The sequence below is a fragment of the Athene noctua genome, chromosome Z (genome assembly GCF_965140245.1).
Source record: "Athene noctua chromosome Z, bAthNoc1.hap1.1, whole genome shotgun sequence".
Classification (NCBI taxonomy): domain Eukaryota; kingdom Metazoa; phylum Chordata; class Aves; order Strigiformes; family Strigidae; genus Athene; species Athene noctua.
Genome location: NC_134077.1, coordinates 33550106 through 33572025, shown reverse-complemented (window position 1 = coordinate 33572025; position 21920 = coordinate 33550106). Strand labels below are relative to the sequence as shown.

Genomic DNA, 21920 nt, shown 5'->3' with positions numbered 1-21920 from the left:
TAGGAATATAGCTGTGCTATATCCCCATATAGTTAACATATATATATGGGGAGTACAGCTTGCCAGACAAATCTTTACTACTGATAGGTCCCATAGCTTTACATATTTACAGATTGCTTTAGTTTTTACCAATTAATTTGCTATTGTTTTGTTTATGTAGAGCTGAAAAAGCCTTATATTAAAACTGCTTATTCAAAGGATCCCCAACAGTGTTTCCTTCTGCTCAGTTACGTACACAAGCCTAGAATCCATATGAAAACATACGGTATTTAAACCTGCAACAAAGTTTAATGGCAGTTACAGAGAGTCCTAATTTTGTGTCATGCTGCAGACCAATGTCCAGTGAGTGGAAACCAGCCTTTCTGGAATATTTCAGTGTTAAGTTTAGAAATGGCAACTTCCTTCTCTTAGTGGAAGTGGGCACAGCTCTGACTGCATGACTTGATCAGTATTGCTGACTTTAAGAAGTTAATGCTGCAGGAAGCAGTCACTACCAAACAAATTGATGTGTACAGCAGGGATTAGGGAGATTTACCTTGATGTGACACCCCCTGGGTCAGTGTGTGAAATGAGCACACTTGTTGCATGCAGCTCTCCCTGAAAAGTCAGACCAAAGGTTTCATTTGTTCACTTGCCTTCTGCTCCAAGGAAGTGAACTCACTCTTAGTATTTCTTTTTTAATTGGTTTTATATATATAAAAAAGAGATTTTTAGTCAAAGTGACTAAAGTGGTAGAGGGAAGGACATTTTGCATTCTAAATTCGTTGCAAGTGACAAGGCTCTTCCCCATTTTGGCACAAAAGACAGTAATTCTCATATCCTGATACTAGTATTTTTATAAAGCTTCAATGGTATTTCTGGGATGAAATCCAGACACCTTTTTCACTTTTATTTATACTGATTTATTTTAAATATTTTTATAAAAATACCCTACCTTCTGACATTTGTAATATGTTTTAGACATTTGAGCATGGTTTAGACATTTGTATTTGGATAACTGAATCAGGAGGAATGCATTACGATTTGGTTTTTATAATCAGCTGTTCTCCTTTTTCATCCATCGTTATCAGTGGGATGTGTATGTGTTCCTGGGATCTCAGTGTTCTTGGGTGCGCAGTGCTCACTAACAATGAATTTGGAGTTAGGGCCATGATATGTGACCTCCTTTCTTAATCTTTTAACTGTGCAAGTGTTGGTGTGTGTTATACTAGTTCAGAGCTTGTAGTACAATCAATCAAGAATATTCCTGAATGAGAAAATAGAGTCTGAATCTACTTGCAGTTATTTTTCTCTAAAACAGAGTGATATCTGCTATTTCTTTTAAGCCTTGTTCTTAAATTAAATCCACTGGCAAAATTCCTATGGGTTTCCACAAGAGTAGTTCACTGAATTGAAGTATGTTAATGGAAGATGGAAGCAGTGCATTGTGAATTAGACAAGTATCTCAGATTAGTTACATTGCAGGCTTCTGGGTCAGGGGCTTTGTTCTGTGTTTACACACTGCTTAGCACAGTGGTAGCCAAGAATAATGCTTACATATATATGATAGTGCCATACTAACAAATGTAATCATTTCTAGTGAGGAGAATAGGGAGCTAAACACTTCCGAAAACTGGTGATGTTCAGAGGAAGATGAATGCCTTCATGTGTTAATACAGCAGTTTCAGACAAAGTGTTAAGTTTTAATTGATGCCGACCGTGATGACAGGTTGCACGGAGAATGCTGCCCAGGCAAGGGTAACGCCCTGCTAGCTGGTTTGTTTTCCACACGGAAACTCACTGCCTGAGTGGAGAAGGGTGAGGTGAGAGACACTGTAGTCTTCTCACTTGCAGAAATGAAGCTATGTTCATGTCAGTCTGGCAGTGGGACCTTAAAATACACTATCTAGTGGGGTCAGTCAGCTGTAGTCCTATTAGGTGTGTGCAAGCACTGTGCACAGCACTGCTGCAAACATGCGTCAGGTTGAACTGGAATGTCCTGGCACTGAATGGGGGTCTCTGTGCTATACTTTCATTTATAGTGTCCGTGACACAGTGCTTAACTGTATTTTCTGATGGCAAGCTTGACAGCAGGAGACCAATCACTGATCACTGGGAAGGTGCAGTGTAGGTAAAAAATACTCTAAATGTCACAGAATAGCAGCTACATGAATAGGGTAAAAGCAGAAGTAGTAATAGATGGTGTCACTGCTGTGGAGCTACAGCTTACTTTGGAACCTGTTACAAAATCTGTGGGAGCGAGTGGACTTGCATTGACTTCAAGGCCTTTGATGATGGAGCTAAATTATTGCATCCCGCAGTATGGATATCCATGTAATACGCTATTGTGTGACTCTGTAATTATGCAAATCATGCCAAGTTGTTAAGATAAGCCTTGGGAACAAACTTAAATGTTGTAAGGAACTGTGTAGAGGTCGAAAATAGGTTTTGCAAGGCTAAGAAAAAATTAATCAATCGCTGTTACTGGCATCAGTGTGCATAAAAAGCACATCTGGAGTTATCACCTCAGAGTATCAGTGCATGTTTATGTGAGAGAGAAACAGAAAGGGAGAAAGATATTTGGCAGTAGCTATGAATAAAACAAAATCCTGGTTGTTTTTTGTTGTTGTTGTTTTTAAAAGATTTATTCCATTGATTCACTATATATTTACAAATCATTTTGGCTTGCAAAAGACTACTTAGAGGGTGAAGATACAGTGTATGCTGTATTTGAAACAATAAAACACTGTATGCATAAACAAGAAATGACAGAATGTTTTAGGAGTGCAATGATGTACTCTTCAGTGATGTATTGTTCACCAGTGCTTATTTTGTCATGATGACATAATAAAGCAGGCTGTGATCATGTTAAATAGTATTATTAATAATCACAAACTTGAGTAGATACATATGTAGTTACATAGCATTTGTTTTGTCTCTTTGGACAGGCTGCATTGAAAATATTTTGAGTTGTAGACAACGTTAGAGTACAAAGCAAAAAGGTTTTAAAAACCTAGGAATTGAGGGTTCTGTGGGCTGAACAAATGAACATAATTATTTCAAAGGTCATGATTTGTATAAGAAGATTAAGATACTAAAAACTGGCTTTTCCAGAGCCATCTCTGCAATCCAGGGTTTTTCACTTACTGCAGCTATACTTTAATTTCCTTGCTGTGAACCCTATGTTGGGGGCAGATTGTTTGGGTATCTTCAGAAGGTACAAAGGGACTCTGCAAGCAGGGTATGCACAGCTTGAAAGTGCAAAGCAATTATTACTTACTTATGCACCCAAAAGCTAGCTGGAATTTAGTGAACTAAATGTTAGGACACTCACCACCTCAGTAAGACACAAAAAGAGCCTTTGCTGGCTAGGCAGGCATGAGCTAGGTGGTGAAGGTCTGACTTCCACATAGTCCTTTGTGCTGCTGTGTTACCACCTCTTGCCATGCTGCATAAAAGGTTAGTAATCAGTCATGTCAGAAGGGTCAGTGGCTTTGTTTTGAATTCAGTATTTGGCTATGGTACATCTGAGACGGAAACATTGCACACCAACTGTTGGATTTGTGGTGTGGTGGTAGGAGAATGTGTAGTTCACTCTGCTGCAGGTACTGTTTGGCAAGTGCACTGCTTCAGGCTCGCTTTTGGTAGTTACAGAGGTCTGATGTTAATCTTTGTCCTGTCTTCTTCAGCCTCTGCATTCTTTGTTGTTACTGAACAACCTAAATTATCCAGTTGTGTAGACATTCAGTTTAACTGGCTTGACCTGATAATTATCCAGAGTGTTTCCTTTCTGAGCTTAGCGTTGGTCCAGGGGCTTGGACTGCATATTTCTGGGCATGCAATAGCGTATGTGGGAAATGACCTTGCAAATTATTTATGTTAAGTAATAGTCTTCTAATAAAACCAATTCATCTCTTTACTGAGTTGCAGAAAGAAAATACTTAATCTAATTCCTTGAGTTAAAGCTGATCTCTTATGTTATTTTATACTTTAAAGAATGCAATAGATGTAACCTGCAAAACTGCCCAATCTGAAATCACAGAGATGCAACATTGCCTGAAATTGAACAGTGACAATTCAGATCAAGTATTCATGCCCAAATGATTTTTCCTTTTGACTTTGTTTTTAATCATTCATCTTTTCAGAAAATCATCATACAGCTTCAGACTAATGACCTTCTAAAACTGTAATCTCGACTGTTTAAACTTTGGTGTTAAATTCCAGTTTTTCATAGTAGATTCTTTCCAAGGTATTCAAAGGCAAATTATATGTTACATTTAGTTAATTTAACACTAAGGATGCTTGTCAGCTGTCAGTAATATTTGCATCATTAATTTTCTTCCTTTTCCAAACCTAGAAGCATTTAAGTATGTGATAATTCTTGATAGTACCACTTTTACAGCGGTATTTCCTCCAACAGTCAAATCTCCTTGCAGGCAGATCACATTGGTTGCCTGCCTTGTTCTTTGTGTGCTGGAAGGCAGAAGACCTGCTGACGCAATCAGTGTACCGCAGCAGGACACTGCTGTCCTTCAGTGATTATATTTCTGATGGCAAGGAGTATGTTTTATCTTGATTGAAAATGAGATCAAGCACAGATAATTGGCGAAGAAGTGATGCTGTGGCTTGATGTTCTAGTATCTGCTGGAGATGCAACAATCTGCACCATGAACTACACATTCGGTCAGATCATCAGTTTGACTAAATTTCTTGAACTCAAAGGTTACAACTGAGAGAAACCAAAGATTTTTTTTCTCTTAAAAATTAAAGGTAATTTTAGTTTTAGTCGCATCTTTTCTTCTATAAAAGGTAACACTCAAATGTAGCTGAACTCATAGAGGAAAATTTTTCAGTCTATGTTAAATATGGCTTGTTCAGAAATTTTTATAATTAATGTTTTGTGGTGGCAGAATTGCAGCGCAGGTTTAAGTGGTCCCAACTCTACTAAAAGGAGACATGCATGTTCAGTTCAGTGTCTAGTCCTCTTCTCCCAAACATCTTCTGCTGAGTATCTCTGATTTGTTTATTATTTATTTGTCTTGGACTTTTGCTAATGAAATAAGGTGTCTTTGACCTGTAAGATGATGGTCATTACTCGTTCCAAATGGGGGGCAAACAAAAAAAAAGTCTACTTTTGTTGTCCTTTGTGAAGCTTTCATATTATAATCTCAGATACCTTTTATGAAGCAGGATAGCTGAAACATTTAAGATAGCAGAAAAGTTGTAGCTCTGCCGTCACATTTGGCGCTTTACAAATGCCTGTGATTTTTTTTTTTTTTAATTGGATTCAGTTTCTGTTGTATATGTTACAGAAGGAGAGTTCTGCCAAGCAAGTGAAAGGAGAAGGATTAACAGCTCCCTAAGGGCAGCATTTTTTTCTCTAGAACTAGACAAGCATGTGCATATATACTGTCCTGTGTTTGTCCCATCAGTGAATGTGTCTCATTGCTAGGGCCAAGAGGGCACTGTAAATTAGATTTCAAGTTTGTTTAACATTTCATCTTCCTCTTTGTACTCTTTGTTGCATTTTAATATTAATTATGTTGACAGTCTTTATGAACCGTTCCGCAGTCTGAAAAAGGAATAACTAGTAACACTTGAAATGAAATCTAGATTTCATATCAAGCCACTATAGTTATAGACAGCATGCCCAAATTCACGTGTTCCCATCCTGTATATCCTTAGTTAAGCATGACCCCTGATTATGTGCTTGCCTGCCTAAATCTTGGCACTCGTGAGGCCGCACCTCGATTCCTGTGTTCAGTTTTGGGCCCCTCACTACACAAAGGACACTGAATGACTCGGCGTGTCCAGAGAAGGGCAACGAAGCTGGTGCAGGGTCTGGAGCACAGGTCGTAGGAGGAGTGGCTGAGGGAACTGGGGGTGTTTAGTCTGGAGAAGAGGAGGCTGAGGGGAGACCTCATCACCCTCTACAGCTCCCTGAAAGGAGGGTTGAGAGAGCTGGGGATGAGTCTCTTTAACCAAGTAACAAGTGATGGGACAAGAGGGAATGGCCTCAAGTTGCACCAGGGAAGGTTTACACTAGATATTAGGAAACATTTCTTTGCAGAAGGGGTTGTTAGGTGTTGGAATGGGCTGCCCAGGGCAGTGGTGGAGTCCCCATCCCTGGAGGTGTTTAAGAGTCGGGTTAACATAACGCTGAGGGATATGGTGTAGTTGGGAACTGTCAGTGTTAGGTTAATGGTTGGACTGGATGATCTTGAAGGTCTTTTCCAACCTACATGATCCTGTGATTCTGTGAAATAGTGACCAAGAGTTAAGTATGAAAGTCACAGAGATACCTCACACATCTACTGTATGATTTGTATAGAAATTACAAATAAAGTAACTGATAGGCAGGAGATAATTTCTATTTTATTGAAGGATTTTTCCAACATGTTCAACATGTACACTGCAAGACACATGATATAAGCATACGTAGTGCAAAAGGTAAGTTCAGTTGTCACTCCAACTAGACCTCTCCCCTTCAGTTCTTACAATGCAGTGACAATACGTAGCTGCTCCTTCTTGCTGACAATGCCACCTACTTGAGTTTCTTCACAGAATTTTCATTCCTTTCTTCAGTGTTTCACTGAAATCAGTAGAAATAGAAGGTCAGAAATGGAAGGCCAAGATATCAGGCAACAAAACGATCTTGGTAAAAAGAATTTGGCAGTAGAAAGAACTCTTTTCATGTGCATGGTTTATAGAGAAAATACTGCAAGATCTTTTTTCATCTTTTCTTTTTTCATAAATGTTTGTCATTAAAATGGACGTGTTCCCTACAAAAGTTATTCTGCCCTGAAAGCAAACAAGAAACAAACTTGAAAATGCAAAATTAGCAAAACCAAAAAGCCTGATTTTAATCTCCTTTTTCATTGCAAATTAGGGAAGAAAATAGGAGAGTTACACTTCATATAATCTCACACTCCCCATATTACAGAATTTGACAGCAACATGCCAAGGCCTAAAACTGTAACTGCATCTGGCATTTTTAACATAGTATGGTGAAGGTATCTTAAGTGTTTTCTTTTTGGGTGCCTTTAGGTGGGCAATACTTCTGTCTTCAAATCTGGCACTGCAAAGGTCTGTATAAGCAAATGAGGATGATACTCCTTTGTTATCATCACCAGAGTTAAGCACTACATACAGCTGTATTACATTTCTGATAGCCTGATTGAAACTATTGGTATTCTCTCAACTTGCATTTGCCTTGAGAGACTTGTGGCAGGAGTCTGTCCCATAGCTGATCCATGTACATTTTCCACTGTACAGCATACAGCACCAGAGAGACACAAAAACTTGTCTTCTGTGTAGATAACCTTTCTTGATCCCTAGTAAATGAATGTCTCTGGATTAATCACAAAAATTCACCCTGAAATATTTTCCTAGCCTGCTGATCTGTTTGGTGAATGGAACAGAATTAGAAAAGGGAGAACACTTTTTTTTCCTTTTAAATATTGAAAACCTATGCTGAAGTTTCATACATAAAAATGTAAGTGGAAAACATTTGTGTTACAAGTTCTTTGTTTCTTTTGCTATATAGCAATATATAGTTATGTTTTTATACTTCTTTATGTTTTATAACATTAAATGTACTAAGTGTCCCCATTACATCACTAACGAACTGTTAGTGAAATCTGGCACAACTTTCAGATGACTCTCAAAAGTACAGACTTTGGGTTTGGAATTGTCTTGGAATTGTCTTGTATTGGAATAAATATTCAGTAAAATATGTTTAGTTTCAAGCACTGACTTACAGAAACCAAACTCAATACACCTTTCCTTTTCATAAAGGAAATTAAAATGTATTCAAGAAATAAGTACACTTTAACTTGAATTAAGTTAAGCAGCTGTGTTCATGATACAGGGTGTGAGCCTAGTCCCAAATCTGAGGCAGAAATTTTTTCCACTGACTGCAGGCTTCTGTTCTGATCCAAAATTAGTGTCAAAAATTCTGTCTAGTTTTTGTAAAACAGTTACTTGTAAGGTGCTGTGCTATACAGAAGAGTTTTATTCTCCTCTTTATCTAGGACATATATTTTCATGAATCTGCAGGTTATTTTGTTTTTTATTTCAAAGGCAAATGAAATTTGCTTGGGCTTTTTTGTTTTTCTTTTTGTTTCTTGTAATCTGTTTCCAGTGTTCATTACATTAGAGAGCATGTATATATTGGTAAAATTGTTAATATTTTCATATAGTTTGGACGAAAAGAAAGCAGGCTTTATGGCTATGAGCTTGTACTTTACTCCTTTTTATGGAAGGCAGTATGTCAGCTTCTGCTATAGAAAATTCATAATAATTTGCATAATGATAAATGAAATTAGTTCCACGAGTGAAGAATATCTTCAGAGTGCCCAGTTTGTCAGAAAGTCTTCTCTGGGAATCATCTTTGCTGTGTGATTTCCTCTCCTCCTCTCTCCAGCACCCTTTTCCTACGTACAGGAGAAAAGAAAGGATAACTTTTACCTACTTCTGCCTTTCTATGTCATAAAAAAGGTGGGCTTAATTTTAAATGCATAATGATTAATTCTATTTCTAGTTTCTAAAACTTCTATTTCTGAAGTTTTTCTTCAGCAAATTACTTCTTATTGTTTAGACATCAACTGATTCTGATGATCTCAGCTTAAAATAAAGAACAAAATACAAACCTGTCCCTCTGAGGGGGGCTTGTTATAAAACAGTAACAGGATATCTCCAGAGAAAATGCAAAATGCAAGATAGGGAAAAATTTTAGAAGGGACTTAGTTGCTAGTATGTGTAATGAATGACTCACAGTAGACCTCTCACTAAGAGACTCTGATTTTGAATGATTCATATTTCTATCATAACCCAGCTTTAACCAATGCTGTTACAGACTTAGAAAAATTAAAGCAAACCATAAAAATGAGATTTATTCTTACTGTACTGACAAATTTCAAAGTCAGTGTAAAAAAAGTGGCTGCAGAAAGTAAATATAAATGCATATATATATATTTTTAAATAAGATTACAAAGTGAAATGCTGAGAAATAAATTTTCCCTCAAGCTTGCTTATGTCAGTTCAGTTCACTTATATTCATGCATTATATTATTTTTTAACTGCATATTTATAATAGCTTCTTTTACTGAACCTCATTTGATAAAGATGATATACAGAACTACAGAAAGAGCAGCTCTTGGATATCTTAGTGTGTTTGTGGTCTCAGTGCTTTCTGGATTACTTGTTGAATTTTGCTTTGAAATCAGAGCTATTTTTTACTCAAAAGAGTTGTTTGTCAGGGATTATAACAGGCATGTTCCCTTCTCCAGCTCCTTGTCCTAAACCTTTGGGGCAATACCTCTCTCTACTAAATTAAAGGGTCATGCTCTCTCCATTTTGAATTTAAAAAGTTGAAATAACTTCAAAAAGATATTCTGAGATACTTTCACAATCTGTATCCTTAACAGGTAGGGCAGTGAGATGAAGTTGCTGATGTGAATCAGTTGCGTGCGTGAGAAGAGACTTAAAGCAAGTTTGCTCGCCGTGGTGAATGCTCTTGTCATTAAGCTGCTAAATTAAAAAGAGGGTATCAAGGGCTCTTTTTCCTGTGCCTTGTGGGAAGCCCGTTTAGTTACTCATTCCCTAAGAATTTTTCCATCCATATTGCTTCACATACGGATACTGAAGCATTTAAAGGGCTATTTTGCTGCTTTGGGTCATGCTGCTATTTTTGGCAAAGTGAAGAATTTTCATCTTATGCAACTTTTGGATGTCTAATTTAAGAGATTTATTTTTAAACATGCATGTCATTATAGAGGACTTTGAGTTCACTGGTTTTTAGTCAGATCTTTGAGGATCCAAGCTAATCAAACTGTAAAGTATGGAGCTGGAAGCTCAGAAGATGAAGACCACCAAATAATGATAAGCTGTTACAAAGATGGTTAAATTCATGCAGGAATTCTGTCAGAGAGCTATGAAAAATTAAAACATGATTTTTCATTTCCAAAAAATGAGGCAGAAAATTGTATGCCAGTATTTTTTGCGATGGTTGTCCATCCCTGGAGCAGGGCTGTATTTTGCATTGAAAAACATACTAGTGTGTTTTTGTGAAGACTAAAAAGTAGCATATGATCATGGGATTATGGAGTGCTTTGTAATACACATGCCAGAGTTCATGAACAAGGATTGATCCGGACCTTAGTGTTTTGGTGCTCTTGATCTAGCAGCTAAAAACAACCATTGGAGCCTGAATTTGCCTCTTAGCACTTGAGCAATATGAAGCATGCTTAGTTTTTCTGCAGCTTGGACATATATATATAGGAGCTGGAAAGGCTAGAGAGTTGAGTTTTTTAATTCTGAAGGCAATCCTGTGAAACATGAAAACTGTTTTTGTTAGAGACAGAATAATGTAAACAATCTTAAGCAGAGCTGGGAAAAGCTCAATTCCTGCACCTGCTCCATAGCGTAAGGAAGCTAGGTCTATCTGAAAGAAGATTGTTTGAATATAATAAAACATATTAATCCAAATACAAAATTCTGAGCAAAATTTTGCATAAAGGGTAATTAATGTGTTTTCTGAAATGGGAAGAATCAGTCATGTAACCTTCATGACAGCTGCTACTGTTATTCCCAGCTTCCATCTCTGAGAGAAAGGTATTCCTATTGGCCTTACTTTCTATTTCTCTTGTACATATTTTATTAAAATGAGCCATGTTTAGACAGTGAACCCGGTAGTTTTTCAAAACAGTCAGGATATATAGTTATAGAACACTGCTGCAAGCAGAGCTCATTCAGTTCTCTAAGAGTTAAGGGTTGATTTAAGGCTTTGGGTATAGCTTTCCAAGATCTTTAGTATTATTCATTATTCTACTGAATCACAATGAGCATGTTGGAAATAAATATGCTATAGCTAAGCTTAAATTCCCCCAAAAGCATTTAATTTCATTATCATGCTTCTAAGTGTTGAAGAGGAGAAGCATAAATTTTAACATTTTTTTTAGTTTAGTTAGCTTAGCAATTTTGTTAGCATGTTTCTTGATATGCATGATACTCATAACAACAAAGCTTTATTGGCATCCAGAATGTAAGGTGAAGACAAAAAAAAAAAAAAAAAAGAAAGCATAGAAATCCTGGTTTCACTGAAGTCAATGGGATCTTTGCTGATTACCTCAGGGTAGATAAGATTTTACTTCCGTTATGCTGCTGCAGGAACAAAAGAGTTTGAAACTCCTGAAAAGAGCACAGTGTGAGTAATATGATTATATTAGGGGATAAGCCCCAAAGGTGGGGTTTGAAGGGGGGTAGGTGTGTTTGTTTATTGAGGCAAGAAAAAACTCCTTGAATGAACTCTCTAAAATCTTTCATAAGACACATTAGTGTTCTCATATAGTCTGAGACCTTCTGAAGCAGTAGTTATCCCTTTATTTACAGCATTGCTTTTTTGTACACTGATACTAAGCACTCCTCTCTGTGCTGTTGTTCCTCTGGATTGCTGTCTGTCACAGATTTAAAGGTTTCCCGATACTTGTAGAATTGATTCAACAGATTCTCCTTAATGCTCTTACATAATTATTGAATGCAGGTTAAAAAAAAAAAAAAAAAAAAAAAGGTAATACTTTCAAGGATCTTCAGCAACTCTGATATCTTCAGATTATGCTTGTAGTCAAATGACTTCTCTTAGAGAAAAGGTAAATCTTCCCATCTACTAGGTCTGCAGACAAGTATACTCATTTAGCCGAACGTCAGCTCTTTACAGCACCAGGAAGACAAGGCAAGACCTTTTCCACCAGTGAAGGTCAAATAAAAGTTTGGTATGCTTTGAAAAAATGGCAATTAGTCCTTTTTTCTCTACTTTCAGGTTACCCACTGCCCAGGCATTGAGAGGTAGATATCTGACAGCAGCTAGGGATTTAAATAATTTTATGTCTTCACACTTATGTTTAAACTGCAATTTATATTCAAGAATAATGATAACATTTCTTAAAACATGCCATACTATTTTGGTGTTGATTTCTCTCCACTGTCCTCTTGTTTTCATTTAGATTATTTTTTCCATCCATGTTATGTAACATACTAACATATGCTACTTATGTAATGTTATTTAATATTTTTCTGCTGGATTTACTAGTTTTCCATAAATAGTCCACAAATACTCTTAATAGAAAAATCATGAGCACTTTGATCCCTGTAGAAGTGATCCAGACAGCTTATTCGTATCCCTTACTTTTGGTTGGGTTCAGAACTGCTACTGATGTGAGTCTGTATGAAATCCAAACATGAGCCATGGTGCTTTGCCCCTTCATTAAGCAGTTTCTCTGACAAGAACATTTTTGCAACTGTTCATAAATATTTGGGGGATGTCAAGACACAATGTTAGAAAAAAGACAAGGAGTGACATGCACTTTTCAAGATGCCTTTCTGATCCCAAACCCATCAAGGCAGGCAAAATGTCTTTAATTGACTTTGTTATACTAGGAGTCAGCCCCACCGTTCCTTCCAAGTGCTGTTGTGTGGTTTGTTTTTTTTTTTTTCTTTCTTTCTTTTAAACAGGAGGAAATGCGAAGGAATAAAAAGACCTATCTATTATCATCACTATATTAACAGATAAAATGCTGCCAGTACCTACCATCTAAGTCTAAAAAGGCACTCTATAACAATGACCTGATACTGTGGGAGAGCTCTAATAGTTGGCTAGATCAATGTCGCAACAGAATCTTGACAAGTTTCTGGTTTAATGGGCTGAACTTGCTTCCATCTGTTATTAGCCTAAATGTTTTTAAGATTTGACAAGACTAAACTCAGCCTGGATTGCCGTTATAGTCCAGGCCAGGAATTTCTTCCTGATCATAGTAAAAGCAGGCCATTTTCTTCCCTACAAAAAGGGTCATCTTTTCAACCGTATTTTTAGTTCTTTCCTTGACTTGTTCAAGAAAGCAAAACCAAAGGTGACAAAGTTATCAGAGGCTGTTCATGGAGGCAAGATAAACCTAAATGAAGCTGCTAAGTGTAAATTAATCCACCAATGGTCAGGCTTAATGTTATACTTGATTTTTTCATCACTGTTTAAGATGAATGTGTCTCAGATGTCAAGATGTCAATGTATGCTGTGTGCAACTAAAAAACAGACGTTTTACCAGTTCCGTGAAACCATCAGATACGAATATAGTTCTGAAGGAAAGCAATACTGAAAATCACAATACTGTTAGTGAAACCAGGAGAAAAGGACTGTTGTTTGATAATCTGGAATATTGCTTTGACAGCCCAAGCCACTGCAGTATCATCAGCTGAGAAATGTATTTATTCTTCTGGAGATGAATGGTAAAACTCCCACTCCCACAAAGAATTGAGCCATGCTATTTTTGCACAAATCTGATCATTCAGCTATTTTTCATTTAAATTGGAGTAGTCTCAGGATTTATATATGCTGGTTGGTGAGAACTGGATGGTGGTGTTTCACAGGATGAGGATTGCCTGTTCCAGCTGCAGCACCGCCTGTCTGCTAGCACATTTATTATTAGTAAAGGAGAGAAAAAGTAATAAATACTACTTATGCCTGTGTGACTTCAGCCAGGGATTTTCCTGCCTTGCAGAAATACACAGCTTTTCTAAATGACCCTTTATTCTGCTGCTGTGTGAGTCTGGACATGATCCAGTAAATCAACCTGTTTATAGATGAAGTTTTAACAATTAAACACTAGCTCTTATTTAAGAGGCTCACTGTGTTTCTAGTGCAAGTTTTTAGTGACTAAGAATAGTGGGCTTTAAATATTTAAATAAATATTTTTGTAGTGATTAAAATTTTGAAAATCAAAATCTTTGTAAAAAATAAAAATATTTTTCAAACTAAAGATTAATGATAGAAAACACGTTTTTGAATTTGGTTGGTAATAACTGTATTTTGCTTTGTGTGGAACTTGTTACTGAAAGGAAATCTTTAGATTATTTTTCTTTTCTTCCTGAGCTTTGGGTTTCCAAGCAGTTCATAGGGCAATGTTTTCCTGTCAGATTTCAGGGCTCTCAGCTACAGAGTGAATGCATAGTTTAGGAAAACTGCAGTTGAGTTCTGGAGTGTGTTACATCCAAGCTGTCTTTCACAGTCCCACTGGAATAAGATGTTTGTAGTGGCTGATGACAATTGACATTGAGCGAGACATCTCTGCTCCAGCTGTTCATGTGGATGGCTTGTCTCACTATAATGTCCATTGCAATTCGCTCTGCTGGGGTAGTCTCAAAAGCAAAGTGAAAAATACATTGATGGGAGTGACTCTTCTCAGGTCTTCTAAAGAGGTGCACTCATGGAAAAACATGGGAAGTTTAACTTATGCTGTGTTCATTTTACTGTTCCTTACATAAATGGAGAAGTTCAGTTTTTAGGCCTGTCATAAATATGACAGCAAGTGAAAAGGTAATGAGCAGATTTCTTTACCTCTCCTCAAAACAAAGCAATTTAAATATCTCCAGTGCTCATTTTCAGCCATTCCCATGGCTGTACAAAAAAGACATCGCAATTCTTTCTTTTTTTAAGAATTGCTTACCCTGTTTTGATATAGATGTAATAATTTGCTACCTGATTGTGGATGCAGGGTAGCCAAAGACTCCCTTGGTTTTGCTTGTTCAGGCTTGAATCCCAAGTAATGGTGGTGGCTAATGACGTATCAGAGCACTTGGAAGTATATGCCAGCGCAAGTATAATCTTATGATCAGAAGGGTGTAGGCATGTACCAGAATTACTTATGACAGAGACTCATGAGTGAGATTGCAAAAGAACATGACAAAACCAATCCACCTTCCTATAAATCTGGCATAGAAATGATGGGATTTTCAAGACAGAAACATCACACACACACACCCTCCCCCCTTTTAGATTGTCTCTATTTTACTTACAGATTTTAAACTTGAGAAGTCACTGCTTCATCTTCACCTGCACATCTGTGAAAGAAAAAGTCTTTTGGTTTTATTTAAAGATAAAATTAGGTTGTAATCTGCATGCTTTGCCATGCTTGAGCAGTTGAGTCCATAGAGAAGGTACAAAGTAACCTTTGTTTCTTAGTCACAATGAAGTTGTAAGTATTGATGATGATTTTTAAATTAAGTGAGCACCATTTGATTGCTGAACTATAACCTTAAAATCACAACCAGGTGAAATGTTCACAGTAGAAGTCCGCGAGTGCTGAGCTAACAAGATAAAAAGATTGAACAGGTCCTTGAAGTGTGCTACTAAATATGGATGCAGGTGGCTTTAATGAATATTTAATCTAGGGGACCTTACTAATTAAGATCCGTGTCTCCAGTGATACTTGAAAAATTACTGTTATGCTTTTTAAAATTTATGTTAACCTTTGTTAAGTGATCTATATGTAGATTGGTTTGTGTGTTTTCTGGTGTGGGTAAAGGAGGGTAAATGGCTAAACTCCATTATCTTTTCTATGTATTGATCAAGGCTTAAGTGAGTGATTTTGGCATTCAAGTGAAACTGGTGTTTATTTCAGGAACTTACTGAGTTGTATGTGAATGTTTTGTTTTCAGTCATATCAAGATTTCAGTAATTATCATCACTTAGGGATGAAATTTTGTAAGCATGTAACTAGGACAAAATGTAGAAAAAAATCAAAAGCACCGCATTACATTTTCATCTTCATAGGAAAACTGTCTGAATATGGAAATGACCATGTTCACAGCCCAAAGAGGGGCAATAAAGAAATGTATTATAAATATTTATGTAACCATTTATTGGCATTTATCAGAGTTGCTAGCCTTAGAATATGTGTTGTGGCTTTAGAGCCTTTCTGTGAAGCTCCTATAAAGCCTGTGTCATATCACTTACATGATACTCTGTAGGGACTTGAAATACATAGGCTTTCTTCTTGCCTCCTGGACAGGATGAACATTTTTTTCTCACTGCATCCATATATTTCACAGCTGTCCTTCGATAAATTTGTTAAGTGGATACTGAAATCATTTAGTGCAGTCTGGAAAAAATACAATGGCAGATCTCTTGTTGTGCAGACAGGAGCAAGTCAAGTTTGCTGTCGTTTTTTTACTACTGTTGTTGCTGTTGTGGTTATCTTATTTGTGTGACTGTCATCCTTATGAGTTCCACGTGTGTGCTGTTACTGCATTGTTCTAGGTGCAGAACAGAAAACTTCGGAAAACTTACATAAAGTGTGTGAGAAAGACAACCTGACACCAGGAGAGAGAAGAGTACAGGCAAAATGTAGAACAGACTTGTTTGGAGTGATTGCTGTTGTCTCTAGGAGTCAAAAGGTTTCTAGATTGTTGTAACCATCCGGCCACAGGCAGGACTTTGAAGAAGGTATTTTGCAGGTATTTATAGTGAATATCTTGGAGATGGGAGAATAGGGAATTTCCTGAGAGTGCCTTTGTGCTCACTCTGCATTTCTGCTCTGTCATGGAGATGATGGTCCAGAAGGGAAGAAAACTGAAGTAATTATTGCAGTTGTGGAAAGCAGGTTGCTTAGGGATTTGTGAAACAATTCCCTGATGGCCCTCTGTGACCCACTGTGAGATACGGATTTAGGGACTGGCTAAAATACTACCCTTGAAACAAAGAAATTAACAGTCAAAATCCAATATAACTGTTAAGCAGGCATTCTTTTATTGGAAGCACTGGGGTCGCCCTGGGGATTCTCCACCATAAGGGCTCCCAAGGGACATCAGTTTACGTACATATTCATGAGATTTCTCAGAAAGAGGTGTCTTATGATAATGAGTTCCCAGAATTCATTTACATAGCCCGAGTATGTGTAGTAGAAATAGAGTGAGGGTCTTTGGTGGTCGAGGGAAGATGTAAGTAGTCTTCTTCACAGTGTTTGCTCGTTGACCCTCTTTCCAGAGCATGTACTGTGAAGTCCAGGTGTTTCCCTCCTAAATCAGCAAAATCAGTTTCCCTATAATAGTGTCTCTGTGTCTCCTTGTTAGACCCCCCCCTTATCTCATTCTAGGAGTTGCTCAAGTGTCCACTGAAGGCCTTGAGTCTGGTATCAGTGATTTATGTAGGGTGCCTAATGAGCATTTCAGTCTTACCAAATAGACAAAGAGACCTAAGGAAACAGTTGAGGAGTCAGAAATCCTTGAGAAACAAATGAAGCAAAAACACAACCAAAGCTTTGAAACAAACGAAGCAAAGCACAAGCAAAGCTTTCATACATCACATCACAGTTTAGTCTTAATAATTGTCAGAAATTCATTTGTTTGAGCTCTTTGATTCCCTTTCACCCTTGAGGATCCAACAGCATAGATAGCTAACCTGAGGCTTCACAGCAGCCGCAGGGGTTATTGTTGCGACTCTGAGGCTGCAGTGGCTGCCACAGACAGACTGTTGCAGAGCTACTCCATCCAGGGAGTGAAATTCCACTTACATTAGGCTATTAGGCATTTTTCCTCCACAGAATGACTGGTGACAGCAGGTTTTAGCCCTAAAATGTGTCCTTATGGCTTCCCAGTTAATTAGATGTGTGTGTCATGTGAAGACTAGATTATTCATTTGAACTGTTTTCTTTGAAGGAGAAAAGAAACATATTCCACTAGAATTTTAAGACTAAGACCACAAATGGCACATCAGGAAATTACACTTAATATCTGACTTAACAAAAAAGGGAGGTTTCGCTGTATTTAATATAAAGATCTTTTGACGATGAAAAGTACAATGGCGTACTTTTCTATTTATCTTGAAATGTTGAAGGAAGGGGAAGATCTTAGGTTAAGTCAGTATTTACATGATAGTTCATTATTAGATTTCCGATCACAGACTTGCATTTAGGCCAAAGAGATGGATATACGCTCTGCTGTCTGCTTGCCCACACATGCTTTCCTGACTTTCATATTTGCCTCAGACTGCAGCAGCTATAGTAGACTCATGTCTTATGCCACGGAAGAGGATTAGCAGGACTTTTACCCCTCATGAGATTCTATTAAAAAACAAGAGGTTTCTGCCATTTTCATAATAATAACAGAATACTGAATTGTAAACTATCCTGAGTATCTCTACTACTGGTGCTATTGTATCTTCTGTTTCTTTACTGCTGATGTAATTGTATTTGAGTTTTATTTAACTCCTTATAGCTTATTTTAAAAAGGAAATAATTGTAGAATACAAGAGCGATTGGATGACCAGTTAATGCTATTTCTTTCTGACAGCACAGGAGTTTAACAGAAGTTTACATGATAATGAAACTGTTTTTCTTTTCAGGTACCATGATCAACAGGATGTTACTAGCAACTTCCTTGGAGCAATGTGGTTGATTTCAATAACTTTTCTATCTATTGGATATGGTGATATGGTACCTAATACATACTGTGGGAAAGGAGTCTGTTTACTCACTGGAATCATGGTGAGTGTTTCTGAATTTATTCACTGGAAATGAGATTAAGTTTGCTGCAATTAATCTCAGAAATTATTTGCTGGTTTGTAGAGTATGTATACTTACACCATTCACATGGTAATGGAATGAAGGGTTTTCTACTTTAGGTAAAATTTAGCAGCTGTGTAATGAAATACAGAGAAACAAATTCCACCCTGACATAATTCACAGCTTCAAAATCTCAGTGAAGTCTTTCATCACATGTTAAGGTATTACATCATCTCAATTATCTTTGGACATGTGTAATTGGACCAGTACTAATAATGAATCTTCAGTTCTGACTTTTGTTTCTTAAAATTAAGGTACTGAGAAACAAAGAAACATTATGGTGTCTAATCTTCCAAAACGTTTTGCTTGAACATAGTTTTCTACTCTATTTTTTGTAAGTCTAATAATATACTATCCGTAGCATTCCATTGTTTTAAGTGGATTTAAGTAGTGTAGTTTTCACTGTAAGAGTTTTTGTTGCCATTGATACAATGCAGCAATTGTTAGTCCATGTGTATTAAGCATATATTTATTAACTGTACTTCATGTCTGGTTTGAATTTTTCTGTATTGCACCATTTGGTCAAAGTTAGGCAGGGAGTAAAGCAATGTATTATAATATCTGGGAAATGTATGCATATCTACAGTAAATTAGAAGTAAAAAAGCTCCGAACTCTGCCACTTTCATTTGTATCAACTCCTGTTTAAATGTTCCTCTGAATGAGAAGGGCAGAATGAGCATCATATATACTGTATGTAACAGTAAGATACGCGTTTCTGAATTTTGGCCATTGTTTGTAAGTAATGCAGCTCCAATATCTACCTCTGTTAAAACAGGCATATTGGGATTATGACTGAAAACCAGTGGTAGCATATAGTTGCCCCTTTTGAACAGGTGTTTTTGTAAAATTTTTATGTATTTTATGTCCAAAGAGTAGAATCAGTCAATGCATTTTTGTAATGATTAAGAATTCTTTTCCAAATGAAAAATCCAAAATGAAGAATTCCATCTGACAGGTTTCAGGTCATTGACCTTCATTGAGAAAAACTTCAGTACATTTTGCTCATAGTGGCAAGTGCTTATCGCCTTAAATACAGAGTGTGCAATGTAATTGGAAGGTACAAGCTGAAAGCAGAGTAATGACTCAGAAGGCTTTTGTAAAGGCTGTTGGCTAAGCTCAAATCTGCCATCTTCTGGGGTATTTGCCTTGCTCCTCTTCGTGAGCTGGATTTTGGTGTCAGAGAGAATAAAACCTGGTCACAAATTCATTAGGAAGTAAGGAGGACAAGCAGTATGTATTGCCACAGAGGTGTACAGAATGGGGTCAGAACCCTGTTATAAATCTTTCCTTCTTCCCAGGCACAGTTTAGAAATAAGAAGCAAATACCTGAAGATGCAGGTATCAAATCCGTTTGTTCACTCAAGTTGTTCAGCACTTTTCAGCATTTCCTTTTGAAAAAAACCTTACAGTAACAGAAATCTAGGACTTTTAAAGCCCTGTAGAAGTGCATTAATAGTAGTGTTGATACTAACCATCTGTGAGTTTCACATTGCTATTGCGTTTACGCTAGTGCAAATAATAGCAGCATCTGGACTATTATTTTGAATAGCTGTGGGTAGACTTATGATTTTATTATGATGAAAAAAACGTAAAAATAAAATCAGAAAAAAACAGACTCCTGATTATTGCAACTGTTATTCTATATGCCTGTGAATGAACCACACAGAAGCTGAAATTCTAAGATGTATTTGTCATTTTGCTTATGACAGCGCCAATTGGAGTCAGATGTAAAATTATTTATGGCAGTTACTTCCATTGCTTTAGTGAAAAACTAAAGTACTGATGAATACATACCATTTTCACACATGGCTTTACTTTTTCACAAGTGAAAAAGATTCCATTGAAAATTAGAGTTGTAAAATGTATGGGTGGGACTCACCTTCATGTCTTTTATTGGGTTTTATGATTAAAAATTCTGCACTGCTTCAGAAGCACAAAGGCTCCAATCAGAATCTCATGGTAATGAGTTTCGGATAAATACCATCAGAGACAGAAAGCATTCTTAAACAAAAAATTGAGCCAGGTAGCTAATGTGTGATGATAGGTAAAGCAGTACGGAAAGCCTGACTCCTAATTATGTTTTTAAGGACATCTGCAGTATGGCTTTGGCAAATGTCATCTCTGAGAACAAAATTATGGAACAATGGGAGAAAGTCGGATGTTGAAATTACTCTTCTATTTCTTTTCTTTTTTTAATAAAAGATCTGAAACATATGAAGTATGAAACAGTGAACATAATAATGAGCTATCTTCTAGCCTAACCTGCAATACTAAAAAGCTTATAGGTCTTGAATGTAATTCTTTAAAACCAGCTACTCTTCTGAAACTTGTACAATAACTAATTAATGTTTATTGTGGAAAAGGTAAGATCCTAAAAGAACAGACACTGGTTTTTATTTCAACAGGAATGGTTGATGGTCTAATAAAAACATACACCAGGATAATTGTTGAATAAATGTAACAAATAAAATGAAACTCAGTATGTGATTTTAAGGGGGGAAATTTAATTCCCTCCCATCTGAAGTAGCAAATACATTGCTGGATTAGTGTGATCAATATCAAATACCACTGAGTTTTTGGTTTTGGATAAGGTCCCTGTTAAAAAGGGTGAAAGGGAGAATAAACAGAAATACTTGTGAATACAAGAGTAGTTACACAGCCCACTGAAGAGTTAATATTGGCTTTGCAAAACTGGTGGCCTGTGGAGGGCTAGTTCAGTGTCTTGACCCCAATCAAGGGAGAGCCCAGGTGCCCTGGCTGTCCTCCTAGTTATGCGTCAGGAATTGCTTTCTGTGTGATGGAAATAAGACTGTTCAAGCTGAACCCTGCATTGTGCTCCAGCCTGGGAAATAGACTTTATGCAGTCTGCTGATGGCAGCAAGTTGTGCTGGCTTTTGAAACTGCAGCTGCTGTAATCTTGAGACACTGGCTCAAGTGACATCTTTTAAATTCTGCAAATGTACATTGTTGGAAAATATTAAAATCTTTACACATATTCAGATATTACAAAAGCCTTGAGAATCTTTAAGAATAAGAAGCAAAGAAGTCTGATTAATGTATTAGAAAAATCTAAGAAAATAAAAATGAAACGTGATGAAAGAAGGCAAATAGTGAAAGAATATGTACCGTCATATTGAACAATTTACTTCTTTATCTTGCAAAGCACTTAAATATGTGAAACTTTAATGAAGATACTGACACAGTGTATACAGTTAGTGGCATAGGTTAATGCAGGGATGCTTTACAGACAAACAAGTGAAACTGAACTGGGTATCTCAACTCTGTTAACTGTCAGTGTTTTTCCAATGAGGTTTCACTAGGCAGCAGTAGTAGGCTATGGGCCAAGTGGACTATAAGTTGGATGCCAAATGCGCCCTCTGCCCTCTGTATACATTAGGTATGTCTGCAAGAGTGTGGTGGATGGATAGAAGTATGAGTGCTGTCACTGTTACCTGAACAGGATATAGAGGAGGTGGGGAGACCTGTGGCATCTTCACTGTGCCATGCAGCTCATTGAAGTTTTGTCTGCACTGAAGATGCCATCCATGCTT

At 37.0% G+C, this 21920-nt stretch overlaps 1 protein-coding gene across 6 annotated transcripts in view; it reads left to right on the top strand.

Moving 5' to 3' along the window:
• KCNN2 (potassium calcium-activated channel subfamily N member 2) overlaps positions 1–21920 on the top strand; it is a 71568-nt gene that overhangs the window by 28303 nt on the left and 21345 nt on the right. For all 6 annotated transcript variants that reach the window (XR_012635552.1, XM_074932381.1, XM_074932382.1 and 3 more), the window contains one exon: positions 18149–18290. Coding sequence is in view for 5 of the 6 variants with exons in the window: in XM_074932381.1 (XP_074788482.1) it covers positions 18149–18290 (142 nt within the window). In the remaining variant the exon portion in view is untranslated. The remainder of the gene's footprint in view (positions 1–18148; positions 18291–21920) is intronic.